Genomic DNA, 23,985 nt, shown 5'->3' with positions numbered 1-23,985 from the left:
ACACTTTTCTGTCAACCAGCACTGGCCCAGTTTCCTTTATGTGAGCTTTATACTGGAAGCTGTATTGTCTCACAGCGAAGGAGGTGAGGCTGAAGAAGGCTCCCTAAAGTCGGTGCTGGAGGCCTGGAAGGTGGGTGGTGCTGACCAGCCTTGGGATCTCCAAATTTATGCTGGGTCCCTGGTGAAGCCTGCGGTTGTCACCAAGACCTTGCAACTGGGGAACAACAAGGGAACAAACTCATTTTTGGTAGAGGATGTGGTTCCTGCAAGAGAGCAGGGGCCTTGCCCAGGACTGCCTGTGTGTCTGTGTGACTGTCAGCTCCAAGACAGCGCTGCCACGGTGATGGGGTCCTTCGTCCACCAGCTATCCCCTGGCACTGGGGTAGCAGGATTCCAGGATGGTCCTGGGATTCTGCCCCAGAGGACACCTGGGATTTCTCCTTGAGCACTGGCAGAAATGTGAAGAGGAAATACCAGTCCTGATTCTGACATACCTAGTGGAAGGCAGAGGCCTTGCAGGCCCTTTCGGGAGCCACAAAACAGCAAGAACACAACCTCAGTCTTTATCTCAAGTCTTTATCTGAATTCTGCCGCCAACCAGGACCTCTAATGTGATGGCCCCTGAGCAGAGAACCCAGTGTGTTGTACTAGGAACCTGCCTGCTGTTTTAGGCACTACATTTGTGGTGGTTCCGTAGCATAGAAAACTAACCTGAGTATATGTACTGATTCCTTACCCCTTTCTATAGCTGGGTAGTATTCCATGTGCTCTCTTTACCTAGCCATCTCCTCTAGGCACACTTCACTGGGGTCTGATGCATATTAAAAGGATTATATACACCATGAGCAAGTGGGATTGATTCCTAGAATACCAGGAAGTTTCAACACATGAAAATTAGTACACAGTGACAGAACGAAGGGGAAAGAACCACATCATCTCGATACAGAAAAAACATTTGACAAAATTTAACACCTTTTCATGATAAAAAACTCAACTAGGAATAGAAGTAACTACCGCCAAATAATAAAGTCCATGTATGAAAACCCCACAGCTCACATCATAATCATGAAAGACTGAAAACTCTAAAACTGGAAACAACAAGAATGCTTATTTTCACCTTATCTGTTCAACATAGTACTGGAAGTCCTAGCCAGGGCCAGTATGCAAGAAAAAGAAAAGCATCCAACTTTGAAAGGAAGAAGGGTCCCAGGTTCGATTCCAGCTAAGGACATGCCTCAGTTGCAGGCTTGACCCCCGGCCCCAGTTGGGCAAGTGAGGGAGGCAGCCAATTGATGTGTCTCACGATGTTTCCCTTTCGCGCTTTTTCTCCCCCCATACCCTCCTCTCTGAAAAGCAATGGAAAAAATATCCTCAGGTGAGGATTAAATAAAAAGGTGGGAGCAAGCCAAGTTTCCATTGGTGGATGAATAGATAAAATGTGCTATGTACATATAATAGAATACTTAGCCTTAAAAAGGAAGGACATTCTAACACCTGCTACAACATGAATGAACCTTGAGGACAGTATGCTAAGTGAAATTAGCCAGTCACAAAAGGACAAATGATTCTGATTCCATTGGTGTGAGATAGGTAGTCAAAATCATAAGGGACAGAATAGAATGGTGGTTTCTAAGGGTCGGGGAGAGGGGACTGGGGAGTTGTTATTTAATGGGTATAGAGTTTCAGTTTTATTAGATGAAAAGTTTATGTGAATGTACTTAACACTACTGAACTGTGTAATAAAAATAGATAAAATGGTATATTTTGTACATTTTTTGCCACAATTGAAAAAACAGCAGGTGTTTAACCTGCATGAGTAACAGGTCACTCCACACACACCAATGCCCCCACTCCACAGCCACACCCTCCCCCTCAACCCCCGCCAGGGAGTTCACGGAGCCTCACCTGCCCATCCCAACAGCCTCGACGGGCCCTCGTGGGGAAGTGGGTGTCAGAGGTTTACATCCCATCCCACAGTCCCCCAGCTCCAACCTGGGAGGGAAAGGCCCGTCTGTGCCCATGTCTCACCCTCCAACTTTGCTCTAACTTCGCTTCTTATTCGCAGGGTGACCAGCGAGTCTCTTCTATCTCCGCCTCTGGCGCCCCTTTAACCCATTTAAAGTGTACAATTTAATGTCTTTTTAGTAAATTTAAGAGTTGTGCAACCCTCACCACAGTCCGGTTTTAGAACATTTCCATCACCCCACTTAGCCTTTCTAAGGCCCGGGATCTTCATCTGTATATGGAGATAACATAAGCCTAGCACAGAACAGACCACAAACAAATTTTGCCTGTTACTATTTTACTCGCTGACCATGGCCTGTTTTTAGATCTCTATCTTATCTCACCCGCCGCCGGGCCTTGGCCCGGGGGACGCCGCAGGTTCCGAGCGCCATCCCGGGAGGGGAGTGGGGCCCGGCTGAAGGAGCCTCGCAGCCCGGGTTCTGCCGGCGGCCCCGCCCCGCGCCGACCCCCTACGATCGCGGAATCGGGCCTCCGCAGGCGCCCTGGCTGCGTCGGGCCCCACGGCTCCGGGCTGGATTGGTGATGCCTGGGCGCCTGCGCAGTGGGCAGGGCCGCCCTCGCTCCGCTGGGCCGTGAGAGAGCGCGCGGAGTGGGCCGCAGCGGGCTGGTGGCTGTTCTTCCCGGACGGTCGCGCCATGGCGGACGAGGAGCTGGAGGCCCTGCGGAAGCAGAGGCTGGCGGAGCTGCAGGCCAAGCACGGGGTGAGCGCGCCCGCCGCGGGCCCGGCCCATTTTCCTGCGGGGCGTCGCCCTCGCCCGCGGTGGAGGGCGCGGCCCCAGGCGGAGGCGCTCGGCCCGCCCGCGGTGAACCCCGCGGCTGTCCCCGAGGCCGCCGGGGCCTTACTCTTGGTCGCGTAGGGTTTCACGGGGCAAGGGGACCACGTGCTGTCCCCCCGGCGGGGGGAGTCGGGCACGGGGCCTCGGGCAGGGTTCGGCTCGCCCCGAAGGTCTCCCCGGGCCGGCGTCGGACAGAAGCAGAACGTTGAGCCCCTCTGGTCTCTGTACCCTTAGCTTTGGGATCTAACCTGTTCCGACTGCTGGTTCCAGCGGAATTGTTTTTAGAATTGTGACCCAAGTAACCCACCAACATTTGTTGAGGGCCTGCTGTGTGCCAGGTGCTGTGTGGGGAGCATCCCATTTCCTGTGAGCGAGTGACAGTCCGGGGGAGGAGCCAGACCCTAACCCCTAATCCCATAGATAAAGTACTCAAGTAATGACTGTACTGTAGAGAGGGAGAGCACCGTGTAAGGGATGGAACAGGATAGTCAGCGTCCCAATACCCAGCACATTTCCCTCCCAGAAATTATTCTTACCTCGAAAAATGCGGTTTCGTTGTACAGGGACTCCCCTCCCTAATGGTTGTTAGTATTCTAAAACATTCTATTAGATTGTGACTTTAGAAGCTTATCAAAACATTTATTTTTAAAAATTAATTGATGTAATTTTTATTGATGTTAGAGAGGGAGAAACATCGATTTCGTTCCACTTATTTATGCATTCTTTGGTTGATTCTTTTTGTTTTAATCCCCGCTCGAGGATATGCTTTTATTGATTTTAGAGAGAGGAACCTTGATGTTTGGCCTGACCGGGGATCAAACCCTCAACCTAGGTTATGTGCTCTGACCGGAAACCAAACCCAAAACCTTTTGGTGTATCAGATGATGCTCCGACCAACTGAGCCACCTGGCCAGGGCCATTGGTTGATTCTTGTATGTGCCCTGACTAGGGATCCAACCTGCAACCCTGCCGTATCAGGATGGCTTTCTAATCAACTGGGAAATGCGCAGGGTCAAAACATTTTAATAAGTGGAAACTATCTTGTTGACTTCTTGGAGGCCTAGCTTTTAACTATTTGGCAATAAGTTGATATCTACCACTGCAGGTGCCTCTTAGGCATCAGAAACAAAATAGTTCCTATTTTTCCTCTATGCAATTACTTTACTAAAAGGTAAAATTATTTTTTCAGGATCCAGGTGATGCGGCACAACAGGAAGCGAAACACAGGTATGGGCTAGAAATCTGAAGGGTGGTTTCACCAAATGGTTTTTTTGCTTTAGTTATTTTAATAGTGTGTTAAGTCCAAGTTTTTCCTGGAATAGTGATTTTTCATAAATCATCGGGTATCTGTTAATTTGTTAGTTAAATAAACGTGTAGGATCTCACAGCACTTACTCTACCTTGTTAGTACAACTACTGTTTGATGTTTGTTTCTCTGCTAAACTGCAGTTGCCTTAAAATGAGCATAATACTGGCATTACCTCATAGGGATGTTGTGAGGGCTACATAAGCAACCTCACAACACTCAATACCTTACATTTAATAAATGCTAGATAAATATTAACTGTTATACTGTTCTTATTGTTATTTTATCCCAGCACATGGCAGGTGTGTTGAATGAATGGTTAGTTATCCCATCATGCTACCTTTTTTTCTGTGATAAAAGAACACGTAACATAAAATTTACCGTAATAACCATTTGTAAGTACAGTTCAGTCATGTTAACTATTCTCATTAGTGTGCACCAGATCTTGAACTTTTTCATCTTACAAAATTGAAACTATATATTCACTGAACAGCTCCCCATTTTCCCCTCCTTCCATCATGCTACTTTTTCACTTATTCAGCAAATATTTATTGATCACCTGCTCTAGGTCAGGCACCATGTTGACTCTATAGAAATAGAAAAGGCAGAGAAGGTTCCTGCCCATACATGGCTTGTTTTAGTGAGGGAAGAAAGTTGGTAAACACCTGGGATAGTGCTAAAAAGAAAATGAAACTATGTGAATTTCATTGATTCTAAGATGTACCTTTTTTCACATTTTAACATATCTGAAATTGGGGTGGGTGTCATAATCAATCACTGTTGTCCTGGATTCTTCCAAAGAGGATTTACTTTTGCTTCTGCCATCACTTTGGTACTTTTCTAATCTGAGACATCTTAAAATTAAATTCTATGCTTGAGGTTCCCACCCCCTCTCTCCATCCTGGCAGTGTGAATTCAGACAGCAAACCGGCATGACTAAAGCTTGAAGTTCAAATTCTCAAAGGAACTTTTTTCTTCCTCCACTCAGGGCCAAGTTTGCTGCATGCATCCTTACTTGCTGTCCCTTTCTGCATGGCAAGGTTATTTCTTCTTTACCTTGCATGTTGTCATTGCTCTTTGATGCCTGGCTTTGAGTGTGGGGTCTCCTGTTAGACTCCTCATCTAGGGTGTGTTTTGTTCTTATAAGTACACTATGGCCCATCTTACAATCAGTGGTATCTTAGATTCATTGAAATAGAGTAACAGTAGTTTACAGCAGGGTTGAATTGAAGTAGTCGGGTGCAATAAGGAAATGGCCCATGAAAGTGGGCTTCCAGTTGTGTCCCATGAACCCTAGGGCTCCTCTGATGGGGGCAGACAGTGGGCACAGCCAGCCCCAGCTCCCGCTCAGTTCAGCCAAAGAATTTCTGCTTTTGTCTGTGTTGAGTATTAAGTTCCTTGAAGGACTCACTTAAAAAAATTTGCTGCTACTTAAAGTTTGCAACCACTATCCTGTGAACATGAACTAGTTCCTACTTGGATAAGTAGGAGAGTGTAAGGATAGTTGCAGTTATAATTTCATTCCCTCTCCCCACCCAGAAAGTAGAACAGAATATTGAAACATGGGATTTGGTTCTAGCTTGGCTGCAATTACCTACATCCCCTTATAGCTTCCTTAGGTCTCAGCTTCTTCATGTCTTAAGATAATTACGTGGATTAATCACTTGGTCCTTTAATTGCCAGAAATCTCACTACAAATTTCTAGCACCTCTCACACACTAAATACTTAATAAATGGTAATGGTGGTTGAACTGAAACTCCGCCATGAATTATGAAAGTGTAGTTTTCCCTTTCAATTTGGTAGGTTTACACCCACATCAATATAAAGCTGGCTTTTGAGGGCAAGAGTGAACTCTTCTGTAATAATAGGTGCTGCCATCCACACAGCACCTACTATAGGGCAGGTTGTGTGTGTAGGAACCTATTTTAGGAAACGTATTAAGTGAGTTACATTTTCGTGTGTTCAATAGGAATGCTGACAGCTTAGTTCTAATTTTGCTTGACCTGTTTTTGTTGTAGAGAAGCAGAAATGAGAAACAGCATCTTAGCCCAAGTTCTGGATCAGTCAGCCCGGGCCCGGTGTAAGCATCTTCAGTTTCTTTTAAGCTATTTCCATAAAATTGGCATGGTTTAGTTGAATGGGGAGATATGAAATTATTGCTATCTCTAGGTTAAATATTTATTTAACCTTTAAACACTTAAAATACAGCTCTTTGTAAGAAATGTGGTTTGTAAGCCTAAAGAAATGGACTTAAATTATTAAATATACCAGCTTGGTTCTTTCCTATCAGGGAGATAGTCTCCCGAATGCTTATTAGGTAAAATTTATAGGCAACAAGTCTTAAGTCAATTACAGAGTGTTGCTGGTAGTTGACATATGTGATAAGAGCTTGAGGGGTTTGTTTATTTATTTTTATTTGTGTTTTTTTTTTAATTTAATTTTTTCCATCACCATTTATCCCTCTATGGCTTGAGGGATTTATTGTATTTTCCATTTTTAGTTCATAACTTTTTGTGACGAAAACCAAAAAAAAAATGTAGAAAAAAATTAAATGAGCCAATTGGAATGAACTAGTATCTTCTGTATTGTAATTTGAAGTCCAACTTAGAAGAGGCAGCCATAGATGGATACTATGATTATATATGTAGTAGTGTATAATTTATTTTCCAGAGGCAATCATACATATTTTTTAAAAAGCATGGCGCTTAGACTCTGAGGACCTAAGTTTAGTCTTGGCTCTGCCACTACTTCTGTGTGGCCTTGACTGAGATTGACATGGCTGAACTTTAGTTTCCTCATTTTAAGAGGGTAACAGTACTTTCTGCCATCCATACTTTGATAGTCTCAAGACATAAATAATTCTGTGAAGTGCTTTGGAAATGTTGGTGCTTAGTTTTAAGTTATAAATAAGTGCATTTAGTTTTGACGTCCTTTTTTCTTCTTTCTTTTTTAAGTAAGTAATTTAGCACTTGTAAAGCCAGAAAAAACTAAAGGAGTAGAGAATTACCTTATACAGATGGCAAGATATGGACAACTAAATGGAAAGGTAAGCTAAGACAGCCTTGAGGCAGTTATACCTGTCATTACCTACTTTATCAAAACATGTTTTCCAATAGGTCAATTTCACCCTGGCCAGGTAGCTCAGTTGGTTAGTGTCGTCCCTATACGATAAAGTTGTGGGTTTGATCCCTAGTCAGGGCACATACAAGAATCAACCAGTGAATACATAAGTAGGACAAGTTGATGTTTCCCTCCCTCCCTCCCTCCCTCCCCTCCTCTCTAAAAAATCAAAAAAGGTCAATTTCACCATCCTCTGGTTACAGAAATCTTGTTGACTGTTATTTATTTATTTTTAAATATGTTTTTATTGATTTTTAGAGCGAGGAAGAGAGAGGAGGGAGAGAGAGAGAAATATCAATTTGAGAAACATTAATTTGAGAGAGAACCAGAGCCCAGAACCCAGGCATGCGCCCTGACTGGGAATTGAACCAGCAGTCTTTTGGTGCATGGGACCATGCTCAACCCAACTGAGCCACATCGGCCCGGGCTCTTTTTTTAAAACAATTTTTTTTAAAAGTATATTTTTATTGACTTTAGAGAGAGGAAGGGAGAGGGAGAGATAGAAACGTCAATTATGAGAGAGTCATTGATCGGCTGCCTCCTGCACGCTCCATGCTGGGAATCGAGCCTGCAACCCAGGCCTGTGCCCTCACCGGGAATTGAGCTGCGATATCCTGGGTCATAGGTCGATGCTCAACTGCTGAGCCACAGCATCCGGGCAAAGAAGTAGTTTTTAAAGGCAAGAATAGTTGTAATCTACCATAAATCCTAAAAGATATCTTCATTGCCTTTCCTAAGATCCTCTGCTGCTTTTCTTTCCTGACATTGTGGAACCTTGTTGGTATCTGTGTGACCCAATGACTTTTAGGGTCAGCTGGCTTAAATTGTTTCTGGGAACCAGATTTCTCAACAATACAAATTAAGCCCTGGCTGGAAAGGTCAGTTGGCACATCTTCTGTATATGCCAAGGTTGCCAGTTTGATCCCCATGGGTTCGATCCCAGTACAGGGCACATACAAGAATTAACCAATGAGTGCATAAATAAGTGGAACAACGAATTGATGTCTGTCTGTCTCTCTCAAATCAGTAAAAACCCCCACAAATTAATACACTACCAGTGTAGGTAGACATTAAGCTTGTTTTGCAAATAAGGAGCTAACATTTTTGGTTATTGTGTGTGTTGCTGTAACGCCCTCATGGGTATATTTTTGCAAGACTGTCCTTCAAGATACAGATGCGCCCCATCTGCACTGGGAAGCCCTTTGCTGCCACCACAGCCTGCAGGGTTCAGTCTTACACTAAGAATGGTGTGTGGAAGAGACAATGACTGGTTCATCATTTTTGAGTGACTTATCTCCCGCATTTAAGCTTCTCAGGGTCTCGAGGGCAGAGGTGGTCTCTATCCCTGACACAGCAGAGGGCTGTAGGTGGTTATCTTTGTTTGCGAGTGGTGATAAAGGTGTTTTTAAATATCTGGGTTTTTCTGAGGAAGCTAATTGATGGATACTTTCCCCCCTCCTCAAATGACTGGCAGAGCAAATTCTATTTGGAACTGAAACTAATATAGGTATATATTAGAGATATTGCAAGGTCGGTTCCAGATGACTGCAGTAAAGCTAGTCCTAATCTTTTTGCTGGAGGGTTTTGTCTTCACTTTGTAAAATATGCAACACCTGTGAAGCGCAGTAACGGGAAGCACAATAAAATGAGCTATGCCTGTAGTTATAACCGGTAGTTTCAACCTCCCGTCCCACCTCTCCTTTCCTCTTGACCTCCACCTCCACACCCCAGAAAGACTAAAATGATTCCATCTGCTGAGATCAGTTCTTTGTTTTAAAAAAGTAATGTTTTTCTTTCTGGTTATCCTAGGTAACAGAACAAGGTTTAATAGAGATCCTTGAAAAAGTAAGCCAACAAACAGAAAAGAAAACTACAGTTAAAGTAAGTTTTCCCAAATGCACATGGCAAAAGAGAAAGATTGATATTTTAAATGTTTTGTTGAATATACATCTACTGTATCAAAACATGTTTCAGCCCATAGACATTCCCACTTTGTAACACATGGAAGTTGGGGGGCAAGGCTGCATATATCGAGAGGTCTAATTTTAAGGCTCTTGTGTTGTCATTCCCCTTCCCCTTAGATCTAAAACACTAAGTTGTTTTAAAGACAGAATTGTCTTACTGTAGTAGGTAGAAATATTTCTTCTCAGAAAATCTGAGTTATGCTTTATTAAACACGTAATAACACTTTAAATCCTCCCTCCCCCAGTTCAACAGGAGAAAAGTAATGGACTCTGATGAAGATGATGACGATTATTGAACTTAAGATGCTTAGACACTGGAACTTAATGGACAATTCCAGACAATAATACTTGGCAGTTAAGATCTGATTGAATGTTTACTTTGTTTATTGTTTATATACCTTTAGAAAAATAAACTTGTTATGTAAAATAAAACAATCTGGGCAAAGTTATTTTAGTACCATAGCTGAATCAACAGAAGATCTCCATTTTGCATTTTTTCCTTTTGCACCAAAAACTTTTAAATTTGTAGTAGCATGAACATATCCTTTGTAATTGTGACATTAGTGTTGGGGAGGAAAATGCCGTAGCAGAAATAGAAGCTGCCTGAGTCATCTTCAGTAAGAAAAAACAGCATCGCCCTGGCCGGTGCGGCTCAGTGGTTAGAACGCCAGCCTGCAACCCGGAGGGTCGCGGGTTCGATTTCTGGTCAAGGGCACATATCTGGGTTGCAGGCTCGAGCCCTGTCCCCCGTCGGGGCGCGTGTGGGAGGCAGCCGACCGATCTCATATTGATGTTTCTCTCTCTCTCTAAAAGTCAATGGAAAAAAATATCCTCACTCCCTGGGTAAGGATTAAAAACAGAAGAAAATAGCATCGAGTCACATCATGGAAGTGAAACCCCGTGGATTAAGCTGAATCAACTTTAATATCTAGTATTTCATACACACGTTCTGAAAGCAGGTGAGCTATTTTTCTTCCTGCAAATAGTACTTACATTTAATGTAAGAACATCCCTAGCTTTGGTTTCATTTATAGTATGTTTTTCAAAGGCATTGAGGTATATTAAATTATCTAACAAATATTACCCCTATTAAAAAAACCTCTGTAGCCAGAGTGATACTTCCATTGAAAAGAATTCCTCAAATAACTAGGAAATACTGGTAATAATAATTCAACAATAATAGACATGTTTGTAAGTAAATGACTTCTAATGATTAAAATCTAGTTGAGATGGTTTAACAACAGTTAAACATTTTGGTAGAAATGTTCTGGGTTCTTCACTGATAGAGTTGCAGTAACTTAAAGCAAATGTCATCTCATATCGTGCTTCACCCCCACTAGGTTATGAAACCGTTGCTCATAAAATAAGTCATAAATTCAAAGTGAGCTCCTTGGTGTAACCTTTTGGATGCCTTGGTTCTGTGAGACGTAGCCCAAAAGGAAGTTAGAGGGTTTAATGAGATGAGAAGAATTAGTAGCAGAAAAGTGATGGGAAGTACGGTTTACAGTCCAGCCTGCTTTACTAGCATACTGCTGATGGATGTTTAAGCTACATTTGAGAGTTTACTCTATTAGAGACTAGAAATTTGTAACTGATTATAGTCAAGGAAAAAGTCAGTATTGAAATTAAGTGTCTAGCATTCCTGAATGAGTAGAACCATTAAGAACAACAAGGTTTTCTAAAGGAACAGAGTTAAATAATCAAAAGTAAATTTTCAAGGATTTTGAAACAAAAAAACCAAAAAACCAAAAACTCCAATTAGGTAAATTTTGCTTTAGTTTCATTTACATAAAAATGCTGGTGGGAGACTAGACAGTTCTCAGCGAGTCTTGTTACATGCTTTCTCTTGCAGAATAAGCACTGTCCTAATGGCAGCTACTGATGTGAATGTGTTTAAAGACTGTCAAATTCTTGTGCTTCAAAGACACCTGAGAATGGAAAGTGGTTCTGTGTACAGGATAGAAGTTCTTGAAGACAAAGGTGGGACACATTTTGGTCTAGGGAGTGGAGAGTGGTTGTTCTAAACTGACAATACTTTGAATTCAAAACATTCAAAATTGAAATTTGGGATTAGCAACTTCTGAGTTGTCAAATCAAGTTTAGTTTTAAGTGGGAAAGCAACTGGAAGAAAAAAACAAGTGTTTTAAATATAATCGAGATAAATCACTTCAGATGGCTCACCCTGCTGACTGCCAGAGCAGCTCAAGAGGAAACTCCTTCCCTAAGACAGTCCCATTCAGGGCACCTACCTTGGGTTGCCTTGGTTAGGGCACAAGCGGGAGGCAACCAATCAATGTGTCTCTCTCACATCGATTTCCTCTCTTTCTGTCTCTCCCTTTCACTCTCTCTCAAAACCAACGATAAAGGTATCCTCAGGTGAGGATTAAAAACAATTTTTTTTAATTAAGAAAAAATCAATTGGGTGGTACCACTGCATGTTGGAAATGGCTGTGCTGATAAACTACATAGGGCATGGCTTCTTAATTAGGATGGTTGAGGACCACAGCAACTTAAGTCAATGAATTGTTTTGTTCAAAAGTGGGGAAAATGAAAAATGAATCAGATTGGCAAAGCAACAGTGCTCATTTCCCGTGTAGGCTAAGAAGTTGTAATATATTCGTTTTTGTTCTTCCGATTTTGAAAGGAGACTTTTTGCGGGCCCTAGGCACTGTCTAATGTACCATCAGCCCTAGTCAGGGTAGGTGGGTGATGATCTGCTCTGAATGATCCAGTTTATGTTTCAGTCGCAGTCACACCTATAACGGAAAAATAAATGTATATCCATCCAATGCGGGGAGGTTTTTCCACACACACAGCACATGTTTATAGCAGAGAGGCTTAGAAACACGTTATCTCCATAGCAAAACATCAGGTAAAAAAAGTACACCGTGACACGCTCAAGAATCATAAAGTTTACTGTTTCTTTTCCATCATTTGGCACATACCCAAGGCACATTAGAAAATTAGAAGTCATAAATTACTTTGTAGAAAAATAATCAGCCCCTCCCTTCTGTACATACACAAGTATTTCTAAGAACATGCACAAAACCATTTCCCTGTTACAAAGTTATTTGAAAATGTACTCAGGACAAACCCATGTCTGTGGATCTATACCAATTAATAACATAAAAAAATAAGATAATTTATAGAAATTCATAAAAAAGGAATAAATGGCAATAGATTTTAACTCAAGGTTACTTTGACCTGGTTTGTGCTGTAAGTTTTGAATCTGAATCAAGAGACTAAAACAATCCCTGGCCGGGTGGCTCAGATGGTCAGAGCATCATCCCCACATGCGAAGGCTGCAGGTTCGATCCCCGGTCAGGGCACATACAAGACTCAACCAATGAGTGCATAAGTAAGTGAAACAACACACTGGTGTTTCTCTCTAAAAAAAAAAAAAGAAAAGAAAGAAAGGATGTGCCAAATCTACTTTCTATTACCATCATCCTTCAGGTGTGACATTTAAGGGAAGGTTAACGGAAAGGGATGTTTCCAAAGACACTGCTACCGGTGCACGTGTGCAGTGATCAAATATCTATACCTAGCTGAAGAAACATCATATCCACCTTTCCCCACACACATAGTGTAGAACAGGTCATATATGTCCTTTTCACTAAAATGAACATCAAAATGGCATTTAGGCATCTTTGGGTTCAAGTGTTGCTTTTCAAAGGAACATTTTCCAGGTCCTATTTCTTCATTCATATGGGACCTTTCTGTCAGGCCTCCACAGTACCATAAAACCTAAATTTCTTCTCTTTAGTTCATCCCAGATGGAAGAATTCTTTTAGCTTGTGGTTTGTTCATTTATATACGTCACAGAGGTTTAGCACCTTTCAGGAGGAGGAGGTCAGAATCTGGCGATGAAACCTCTCCTTGTAACCAAGGAACCCTAATATCTACGAAGAAAACAGCCCTAGCTGGGTAGCTCAGTTGGTTAGAGCATTGTCCCAATGCAAGACTGCGGGTTTGATCTCTCGTCAGGGCACATACAAGCAGCAACCAATGAGTGCATAAATAGGGGAACAACAAGTCGATGTTTCTCTCCCTTCCTGTCTCTCTAAATCAATTAAAAAAAATTAAGAAGAAACATATACCCGGGTCCTAAGGATCTGACACCACTGGAATTTTTGTCTGTTCCTTTTCAAGGATATTCATTAGCTCTGAAGAGGAAAGAGATGGTGATCCTTTTCTTTGTTGTATTCTTCGAGCCACAGAAAAACTTTCAGGAACTTTCTGCTTTCTCTCAAGCCAAACAGAAATTACATTTAGTTCTAAGCTGTATTCGTGCTCGACATCTTGCTAAGGACTCACTTCATGGCAGCAAATTAATTCCTTATTACTGTTAAGACTGGGAAATACTAGCCTCTTGGGGAGTGGTTAGGTTGCCAGCAGTCTCTGGGTCCTTCAGTACAGCTGCATCGTTGACAGTGTTTCTACGGAGCATTCGCCTGTTTCCAGGAGCAGGTTGTTTCTGCCCAGGCCTCTCGGGCTGATCACCGTCTCCTTTGTCAGCAGTCTGAGATCTGCTCTGGTCTGACAGCTTCTTCTGCTTCTGTGTGACTTTTTGCCTCCCTGGCTAAAGAGAAGGTACAATTCAAATAGTTAGCATATGTACTGTACTCTGAACCACGACAATGACAGCTACCCTTGAGTGCTTATACAGGCCATCCAATGTGTTGAGTACTTTTCAGACAATTTCAATTCTAACATCCCTGTGGTGAGTGTCTGATGTGCATGCTCCAGGTGGCAGACTCAGCATAAATGCTTTACGTGTTCTCACATTTAATCTTTACAATTCTAACAAGTGTGTGCCACTGTTATCCCCATTCTACAGCTGAGGAAACAGGATCAGTAAAGTCAAGCCATTGGCCTAACACCCACAGCTAGCAAGGGAAAAGCTAGCACTTGTCTGAACCCACGCAGATTTCAGTTTGCCGGTTTCCTACCCAGCAGGTCTATTAGCAAAGCCATGAAAGATTAAATATGAAAAATTAGTCATATTAACAGAAATCACTTTAATTCTCTAAAACAAAGATTTAGAATTTTTGCATATTTGTCCCAACAAGCCTATTTATATGCTATAAATTCAAATTTTCATCAATAGTCATGTATTATGTTGGCAAGAAACAATGAGAAAAGTCATGTTTCTGAGAAGAGTCACCTACTAGCACCATAGAATATAAAGCAGGCTTCTCTTTATAACTGAATGACTAAGTGCTGTAGGAAGATGGCCACATACAGAATTGTCGATATGAGCAACTTTATACCATATTGAGAGAAGTTTTTTACCCACTTATATACAAATTTGTTTTCTTTTTTATATTAGTGGTTAACAAATTAGTGAATTTGCTTAGATAATGAAAGTTGAGATGTTTCACCAAGCATGCACACCGTGTCTTTCCATGCATATAACTATTTTCCACTTTTTCCTCCCTTTCCTTTCTCCACTCAGAAATGGAAATATAACTGACGTCTAGCCCTGGCCGGTTGCTCAGTGGTTAGAGCGTCGGCCCTTGGACTGAAGGGCTGCAGGTTTGATTTCAGACAGCGGCATGTTCCTTGGCTGTGGGCTCGATCCCTGGCCCAGGTCGGGGAGTGTCCTGGGGGGAGCCGGTCGATGTGTCTCTCACACACCGGTGTTTCTCTCCCCTCTCCCTCTCCCTTCCAGTGGAAACAATATCCTCAGGTGAAGATTAACAACAACCAAAATTACATCTATACTCTTGACCATCCCACTAAAGAGCTAGTTTTAATTGTTATTAACTTACAGTGAGGGCAATAATGAAATGAGAAATGTGTTTACCACAGATGAATTTTGAAAATGCCAAACTTTAAAAAATATGATTATGATCCAGTGTTTAATAACTCACCTCATGTAAAGAGTCTTCAGTAAAATTAGGGACACTTTTATCTCTTGCCATAATCTCCCCTGAAATCCTTTCCCTGAAACCCAAAACAAACTCACTTAATATTTGGGATAGTGGTGCAAAATACTCTGCCTGGCCACAAGGTGGCAGCATTTGATGAGAGCATATTTGTCTATAACCCATTCAAGCTGCACATACTTTGTTCCCGGTTTTCAGTAAAGATAGGGTCAAAAGCACAGAAATCAACTCAAATTTTATACTCACTTAAACTGACCAACTGAGTGGACAAAGTAAAACTGTCTTTTAAAAGGTTCATCTTGTAGATTATACATATTTGAGTTCCCTGTAGATAAAAGGATAAACATCTGAAAACTTCCAAAATGGTTTAAGAATTGTTTTAAAATTACAGCACAGATACAACCTGCCAATTTTCTTTAACAAAGTTTTGAAAATTAAGCACTGTATGTGCTTAAAGAAACATTTATCTATTACTGTGTAAACCCCCACGAAACCAAGATAAAGCCTTAATACACTGATGCTCCCCAGCCACAGCAGAATACAGTGAGCGCCTCGGGACTGTCCAGGTGGGGGCTTTATTCATGTTGCTGCACTGCAAGCTCACTGTAACTAAAGCATCCAAACTATAACAGCTTCCTAAAAAAAGGAAGGAAATATTTCAGCCCTGTCTGTTTGGCAAATGCTGTTCTAATTACCATCAACCAAAAAAAAACTATTTAGAGGTAGCATTTACCCTGATGTTCAGGAAATGCTTAGAAAAAAGACTGGCTTTGGAACACAAGGCGTGAAAGAAACTACCAGAGGCGGCTGCTCCTCCCCAGTGAGTGAGTGGAGGCCTGGCCTTCAAGGTAATGCTAAGAGATATCATGGCAACCAACCAGAAAACTAGTATCAAAATATCTGATAAATTAGGATGTAACATATACATTTCCTTGGTGCTTAATCCCACCCTAGTCAGGATTATAATTACATTTCACATTTACAATTAGATGAAAACCAGCAACTACTCATGAACTTCCAAATAAACCCAAGTTGAGAATTACAAAAGGAATATAACTTCTTACATTTTTTCCTGATCTTAACAGTAACGTACTCCTTGTGGTCTGTTTCGCCAACATCGTCTAACGTGGCCACACAGCTTGGTACTACCTGAAGTAATTCCATTATTTTTGAATTCTACAATTTGAAAGGGAAAAGTTAACAGTAATATTTTTTATTCTTTCTCAGTAGTTAATTGCCTATTTTTTATCTAAATGTCAGTGTAGCTGGACAGAAAAGCTAAGAAGCAACTACAGATGAAACCTTGAGGCCTTAAAGCCCATTGGCGAGAGCAGCCCTGCATTTGGAGCCTAGCTCCACCCTCTGCTAGGTACTCAGGGCCAGGTACTTCACTGCTCTGTGTAATTAGGTTCACAATAATAGGATCTATAATTTTAGAATTATCAAGAGGCTATTGAGGGCCCAGCACATAGTAAGTACTCAGTAACAACATCCATCAGTATCGTTTGAGAAAGAAATGTTTCCGTTAAGAAATGTCTGGAACTTAAAAATTAATATAAGCCTACGAGTAGGTTGGCTTTATGTGCCTCTAACATGTCAGTAGTGTCTTCTAACAGCCTATTAGTGTCTACCCCCCAGTAGAAAACTGGATAAAGTTATCAATATAAAAACAGGAACAGTAGAGCTGCCTGCTCCCATTTCTCCACGGCAGACATGTGCACTGGGAGAGTGGTACATTGGTCAGCACAGTTCTCCGTGCAGAACTCCAGGAGTTTTAAAGCCACCAACTGAACACATTTCTCCGTTGTGGTGCTACAACCACAGGTGTATTTCCAGGACAGGGAGGGTGAAACCAGAATGCTATTTAAACTTGCTGCTTCCCTGCAAGGACCTGACTGCTCATCAGGGGGCCAGACTAGGGCCCCAGACCTGCAGTTGGTGGGAGGAGCACCTCTACTCAGGCCTTTGAAAACTACCCCTGAAGGATTGACTCCTGGCTCCTGAGGGGCCCACTTCTGACCAGGTGACCAAGGACTGGGTATTCAACCACACTGGCAGACTTCGGGCATAGCAATTCAAAGTCTGGCTCCTGCTACTTCAGATCTGGTTTACACACAAGGATTATCCAGAGTGAGCTGTGAGGGAGCCTGGGGTGCCCTCCCATTCACCTGCTCAGCACAGTCTATAGCTGTGCACTGCCTCTTATTCAAGAGCTGGACCGACGCTCCGTGCAGAAGCAGCAGCTCCACGACGAAGACGTGCTTCGCTATCACAGCCTCATGCAGCGCGGTGTTGCCTTTGTTGTTAGAGACATTGATGGAAGCCCCATGCTAGAAAGAGAAACAGTGCAATCAAAAGGAACGCTAACGGCTACTGATGCAGAATCTAGATGGGTGGACACTGTAAAATTCTTTCAACTTTCCTGTATGTCTGAAATTTCACTTAAAATGCTGGGGTTTAATACTGAGAAGAAAGATTTATGTACACAGATATTCACTGGAGCATTTATCATTTTGGCAGAAAAAGGTCACCTAAATGTATAAAGCAGGAACAGTTAAGCAAAGAAACACTATACGGTGCACCTAGAGTTAGGCAACCATTTAAAATGGCGGTTTTAATAAACAATTTTCTACTGGAAGTGAAAATAAGATGGAAACAATACTGATCTAAATTACGCGCACTTTCCACACCCGCCACCATGCGTGGCCTCTGAGTAACAGGGTTATTCATGACAGGCAAGTTGGTTTTCCCTGTTTCTTTAAATTCTTTGTTCTACAGTGGGCACATATAACCTTTATCAAGAGACGAAAAAAGTGACAAAGGACATGCAGCTCACACTAAAGGTAACAGTTCAACTTGACCCAATACAATTCAAACTACCCTACAGGTAAATGAGGCAAGAGCCAAACCTGCAGCAAAATTAGTGTCTGTGTCCTTAACTGCAGCCCGCGCAGACACTGAGACCCATTTCCCACTGGAGAACCACTGCATGGAAATTTCGTGCAAAGCTGCTCTCCCCAGGGGCAGCTTAAAGCAAGGGGGAGCCGCATCCATCTTCAGTGTGTGGCCAGGGGCTCACTGAGTGACAAGATGCCACCACTGACCAGTGTCAGCAGCTCCTGCGTTGTGTGTGGGGCCCTTACCTGTAGCAACAGTGCTGCGACCTCATGGTGGCCACTGGAACAGGCGTAAATGAGGGGTGTGTTTCCACTCACATCCTTTTTATCGGGTTTTGCGTTGGAATCTAACAGGTACTTCACCACCTGGCCCAGAGAACAATTTTCAACCTTAATTAAAACTGGCCAGGAGAAATTCTCTAACTTGATATCCTTTTGACTTTTCTCTAAGTTTATCTACTTCTCTCTAAGTTTATCTACTTTTCTCTAAGTTTATCTAGAAGGCTCTTTAGACACAGGCCTGACCTCAGGAGGAAGCAGATCAGCTGAAAGGGGGGTTAACATCTGCTAAGGGTTGACTGTGTGCCTGGCACTGGTTGTTACTCATGTAATCGTTCCATCTCTCCCACCAAGAGCTGGATTATTCCAGTTTTACAGGTGAGGAAACTATGCGAGGTGTTAGGAGAGAGATGGGAGACCTGAAATACGGTTCCTGACTTTAAATAGCTTACATCAGAATAAGGGAAAATGAAAAAAATATGGATAACTTTCAAAACTAAAAATGGGACTTTAAAAAAGGCAGTCATCCCACAGTTAGCTCTTGGCCCTCCGCTAGAGGCTGTACTCTACTCTAAAGCGCTGAACTGTCTGCACTGACCAATGGATGTGGGGACGAATGTCAAGGCGCTAACACTCAGCTAGAGCCCCAGAGGACCAGCACCCAAGCACCAGAGAGCTCGGGCTGGGGTCAGAATCAGAATGACAGCCTCAGTGCCACCCAGATAGGAATGGCGGGGGGGGGGGGGGGTTGGCTCCACCCCCAGGAGCATCAGGATTCTGTTCTGTTGCTGAGTGGTCCGTCCATGTGCATCTCAGAATCTCGGGGCTGGGATGAAGGAAGGGTGCTGGTCCTCTGGGCCAGCTGTCAAGCCCCTGCCCCTCAGCAGCATTCCCAAGTGAGGTTCTAAGCAAAAACAAGCACCTCAACACTCTGCTGAGACAGCCCGTACCTCAAAGTGGCCTTGCTGGCAGGCCAGGTGGAGCGGGACAGCTTGGTTGGCGTTTCTGGCACCCACACTGGCACCGTGCTTCAAAAGGAGGGGGATGAGGTCCGCCCGGCCGTGCAGGGCAGCGATGTGCAGTGGGGAGGAGCCATCCTGGTGGGTCACATTCACACCGAGCCCACTGGCAGGAATCTTTGCCAGCTTCTATAAGTGCAGAAGATGGAAACGGAAACGTTAATATTTAAGAAACCAGGCTGAAGGAACTGAAGCCATCTGCCCCCCCCAGCCCCTCAGCAAATTCAAGATCACAGCGGCATCCAGAATCAGGCTGCCCACAGGAATCCCAACTACTTTAGAAAGGTATGGAAGTCAAAGGATTAACTTCCATTTTTCAAGAAAACGATCCCTGAAATAACACCTTATGCCAAGGCAATTAAACAGGGAACAAAAAGTGTTTGCTGGGATGACTGGGTATCCAATATGGAAAAACTGCCTATCAACCTTATCTCACACCAAACACAAAAATTAAAATGCATCATTGACCTAAATGTAAAAGCTACAACTATAAAACTTGAAGAGAACAGAGAAGAAAATCTTTGCAATACTGGGATAGGCAAAGATTTCTTAGATAAGACACAAAGTAAAAATATAAAAGAAATCTTTGATAAACTAGGTTTAGAAATTGTAAATCTTTGCTCTCTAAAGCAGACAATTAAGAAAATGACTCCCGGACGGGCGTGGCTCAGCGGTTGAGCATCGATCTAGGATCCAGGAGATCTTGGTTCGATTCCTGGTCAGGGTACATGCTCGGGTTGCGAGCTCGATCCCTAGTCAGAGGCATGCAGGAGGCAGCCGATCAATGACTCTCTCATCATTGATGTTTCTATTTCTTTCTCCATCTCCCTTCCTCTCTCTGAAATCAATAAAGATATAAAAAAAAGAAAAGAAAATGAACCTTCCCACTTTCCCTGGGAGAAACATGGCTGGGAGCACTGAGGAGGCGCCAGACTATGGGCGAGGCATAGTGATTGTGGACGACTGGCCAGGGTATGCCTTGAACTTATTCAAGTACTCATAGCACTATTATGGAGACATGGAATATGTTCTCAGACTTCATGGCATCATTGTGGACAGAATTGAGCGGCTGACTAAGGATATTATATAAAAGACACATCCCTGTGACATTATGATGCTGTGTGTGCTTAAGGAAGCTTACAAGTTCTGTGCTGATCCTGTAGAAGAACACCTTAAGAACATCAGTAGAAATTCAGATAGACTTGTCCCTGTGAAGGTTGACTTCATCAGACTAAAAAGTTACAGGCAAGCCTTGGCCAGTGTTGCTCAGTGGTTAGTGTTGGCCCATGCCCCAGCTGGTAGCAGGTTCGATTCCCAGTCGAGGGCACGTACCTGGGTTGTGTGTTTGCTCACTGCCCCGACTCGGGGTGCATGTGGGAGGCAACCAGTCCGTGTGTCTCTCTCACATCTACGTTTCTCTCGCTCTCTCTCCCCCTTCCCTCTTTTCCACTCTCTCTGAAAAGAAATGGAAAAAAATAACCTCAGGTGAGGATTAACAACAAGAAACAGCAACAAAAATTTATAGGAAAAGGCACAGGCCCTCGAATAGCTAAAACGATCCTAGCAAGAAGAATAAATGAGGGCGAATCACTCTATGGCTTATTAAGGCTTATTCTATGGCTGCAGTAATCAAGATGGTGTGGCACTGGTGGAGGAGACATGCAGATCTGTGGACCAGAAGAGAGAGTTCAGAAACAGACCCACACCACATACAGTCAGCTGAGGTCCAAAAGCAAGTCAGTGGAGGAAGGATAGCCTTTCAACAAACAGTGCTGGAGCAAGTGGACATCCGTAGACAAAAATAAATGCAGCCTAAATCTCATACTCTGTACAAAATCTAACTCAAACTGGATCAGGGACTTAACCTGTTAAATGTAAAATTATAAAACTTTTAGGGGGAAAAACAAGAGAAAATGTTTGAAATCTAGGGCTAAGCAAAGAATTCTTACATTTAACCCCAAAAGCACAATCCATAAAAGGAAAAACTGACAAACTGGGCTTCTAAATTAGAAACTTGCTGTGCAAAAACCCATGTGAAGAAGCTACAGGCAAACTACAGACCGAAAGAAAGTATTTGCAAACCACGTATCTAACAAAGAGCTAGAACCTAGAACATACAAAGAACTCTGAAAACTCGACAGTAAAGAAAATAACAACAGCCCTGGCTGGGTAACTCTGTGAATGGTTAAACCAACTGGCAAACACCTTCCACAAATATTGCTCAACAATAAAGGAATAACCTCTTAACCACATGCAACAACTAGGAATCTTGCTAGTGAACAAAGCCCATCCCAGAAGGTTATGTGCTGTGTGATTACATTTTTGAAGCAGAAAACAGATTAGTGGGTGGTGGAGCAGGGGTGACAGAGAGGTCGGTGAGGTCATAAAAGGGCAACATGGTGACTCTTCTCGTGGTCAATGAACTGTTCTGTACCCTGAATGTGGTGACAGATACACGAAGCTACACACAGGATCAAACTGGACAGATCTAAACACACACGCACACCCCCCAGCACACGTAACACAGGATGTCTAAATAAGGTGGGTGGACTGTACATGTGTCAATACCCTGGTTGTGACATTGCTCTGTGGTTTTGCAAGCTGTTGCCATTAGGGCAAACTGGGTCGTACAGGAGATCTGTCTGCCACAGAGGAAGTACCAACGTGAGCAAAGGCAGTGGCACTGACCTCGAGTGCAGCCTCCCCAGGGGGGTGCGGCCACATGGACAGAGACCCTTGGCATGTCTACTTGTAAACTCCTGCCTGTGACTCAGGCCCAGAGAGCAGCTGAAACACTGGGCACATGTGGATGTCCCTGCTCACTGACCTGCCTGTTCAGGGAGCAGGCGGCCCAAGCCAGATCCTGTACTGGCGTCAGCTTCTCCCGGCCCGGAGCTAGCCAACCCCACCACGGCTCAGGGCTGCCCACTGCCAGCCCCTCAGCAATCAGCTGGCTAGAAGCACAGCTTTCTCAAGGGGAGAAGGAAGGATTTTCCCTCCCATCGCCACCCTCATCAACAGAAGCAGAGCCAAACCTTTTGAGCTGGAGCACATTTTGGGCACTGGCACAAGGGGTGACAAAACTCAAGCTCCGCAGTGCCAACAGCATCCTCCACATCCTCCAGGTCCTCCTCTGTCCACTCCAGAAGGTAACGCACCTGGGGTCGCACAGTAAAGAGAAACAGGAACTTAAAGCTCTCCTTAGCTCCAGTACAAACTAGTGTGTCTTAAACTCTCTCTCAGCTGTTCCCAAATCCAGGCCTGTACTTTGTCAACCACCATAGTAATTACAAAATGACAGCTGCTGCTCACGAAGATTCCAGGGTTCACGTGTGCTCAAGCCTTTCTAAACCCTTTTCATGGCGATAGAGACATTAAGCTACCATTTCTGTAGCTTGTGTTAGAGAGTCTTTTCTTCCATCTTAGAAAGGGGCAGAGTGGCCCTTGGCTAGTGTAGCTCAGTGGTTAGAGCATTGGTCCGCAGACCACAGGGTTGTGGGTTCAATTCCCAGTCAAGGGCACGGACCTGGGTTGCAGGTTCTATTCCTGGCCCCGGTCAGGGCGTGTGTGGGAGGCAACCAATCGATGTATCTCTCTCACATCGATGTCTTCCTTCCTTCCTTCCTTCCTTCCTTCCTTCCTTCCTTCCTTCCTTCCTTCCTTCCTTCCTTCCTTCCTTCCTTCCTCCCTCCCTCCCTCCCTCCCTCCCTCCCTCCCTTCCTTCCTCTCTCTCCCTCCCCCCCCACTCCCTCCCTTCCACTCTCTCTAAAAATCAATAGAAAAAATATCCTCAGGTAAGGCAGAACAAAAAACAAAAACAAAAGGGGGCAGAGTGGTGCTGCTTGAAAACCCCAGTCCTGGACCATTTCGTGAGCTGTCCTCTTTGACTTAATTGTACACTTTCAAAACCAGCCCCTCCCATTTCACCTGGGAGAAAAGTCACTCCAGGACGTCAACTAGTTCAGGGCCACGCAGCCAGTGAGAAAAGAAAACAATCTAAATACATATCTAGGCCTGGTTTAAGCACTGAGGAAGTCACCATATGCCTCAGAGGACTGACAGAAGGTTCCAGGAACCCCTCTCTGACCCAAGCTTCTCTCCACCAGGTCCCTTCACATTCCGGACAACACGGTGGAAACACCAAAACCTTGACTCGGGCCTCACCCACCAGGCAGCTGAGACAGGCTGGGGGCAGGTTCTTCTGGGGCTTTTCTCATGACAGAAGCAATACAACATCAGCCAGATACAGACACTGTGTCAGTTCAATGGATTAACAGTAGCCTCCGGGCAAAGTCTAACACACCAACAACTACATTCAGGTTCTTCATACCTCAGAGGCTGCTCTAATCAGATCCCAGTATTTCTGTCCCCCACCTCAACGCAATCACTAGCGAGAAGCGCTCCTTAAGTCATGGTAGAGCTCTCTCACAATGACTTTCTCAGAGCTCCTAATTTGCTAAGCACCTACTTAACTCCCCCCCCCTTTTTAATCCTCAGTTGAGGATATTTTTTCCATTGCTTTTCAGAGAAAGTAGAAGGGAGGGGAGAGAAAGTAGAAGGGAGGGGAGAGAAACACATTGATTGGCTGCCTCCCACACATGCCCCAACCAGGGCTGGGGACCAATCTTGCAACCGAGGTACATGCTCTTGGCCAGAATCGAACCCTGGGCCCTTCAGTCTGGAGGCAGATGCTCTAACCATTGAGCC

The 23,985-nt window shown here is 43.7% G+C and overlaps 2 protein-coding genes across 4 annotated transcripts in view; one reads left to right on the top strand and one right to left on the bottom strand.

The window, feature by feature from the left end:
- The first annotated feature begins 2,616 nt into the window (after positions 1-2,616).
- Positions 2,617-9,627, top strand: PDCD5 (programmed cell death 5). The gene is made up of 6 exons (XM_087827133.1): positions 2,617-2,726; positions 3,991-4,028; positions 6,127-6,188; positions 7,063-7,154; positions 9,038-9,109; positions 9,438-9,627. The coding sequence occupies exons 1-6, from the start codon at positions 2,661-2,663 to the stop codon at positions 9,486-9,488; spliced, it is 381 nt and encodes a 126-aa protein (XP_087683259.1). The 5' UTR covers positions 2,617-2,660; the 3' UTR covers positions 9,489-9,627.
- Positions 9,628-12,089: 2,462 nt separating this feature from the next.
- ANKRD27 (ankyrin repeat domain 27) overlaps positions 12,090-23,985 on the bottom strand; it is a 47,706-nt gene continuing 35,810 nt past the window's right edge. For 2 of the 3 annotated variants that reach the window (XM_016221046.2, XM_016221047.2), the window contains 8 exons: positions 22,314-22,436; positions 19,210-19,407; positions 18,227-18,346; positions 17,252-17,413; positions 16,148-16,259; positions 15,330-15,408; positions 15,069-15,141; positions 12,090-13,774 (listed from right to left, as the gene is read on the bottom strand). In XM_016221046.2, the coding sequence (XP_016076532.2) occupies positions 13,541-13,774; positions 15,069-15,141; positions 15,330-15,408; positions 16,148-16,259; positions 17,252-17,413; positions 18,227-18,346; positions 19,210-19,407; positions 22,314-22,436 (1,101 nt within the window). In that variant the 3' untranslated portion in view covers positions 12,090-13,540. The remainder of the gene's footprint in view (positions 13,775-15,068; positions 15,142-15,329; positions 15,409-16,147; positions 16,260-17,251; positions 17,414-18,226; positions 18,347-19,209; positions 19,408-22,313; positions 22,437-23,985) is intronic. The other variant, XM_087827132.1, reaches the window with a different exon arrangement.

The sequence above is a fragment of the Miniopterus natalensis genome, chromosome 18, assembly GCF_054644295.1.
Source record: "Miniopterus natalensis isolate mMinNat1 chromosome 18, mMinNat1.hap1, whole genome shotgun sequence".
Classification (NCBI taxonomy): domain Eukaryota; kingdom Metazoa; phylum Chordata; class Mammalia; order Chiroptera; family Miniopteridae; genus Miniopterus; species Miniopterus natalensis.
This window is presented reverse-complemented; position numbering and strand designations above follow the sequence as displayed.

Excerpts from the sequence above, each read along its gene's own strand:
- PDCD5 (XM_087827133.1), top strand. The coding sequence starts at position 2,661 with ATGGCGGACGAGGAGCTGGAGGCCCTGCGGAAGCAGAGGCTGGCGGAG. Across the intron at positions 6,189-7,062 it reads TCAGTCAGCCCGGGCCCGGT|TAAGTAATTTAGCACTTGTA; the intron begins GTAAGCATCTTC and ends TTCTTTTTTAAG. Across the intron at positions 7,155-9,037 it reads ATGGACAACTAAATGGAAAG|GTAACAGAACAAGGTTTAAT; the intron begins GTAAGCTAAGAC and ends TGGTTATCCTAG.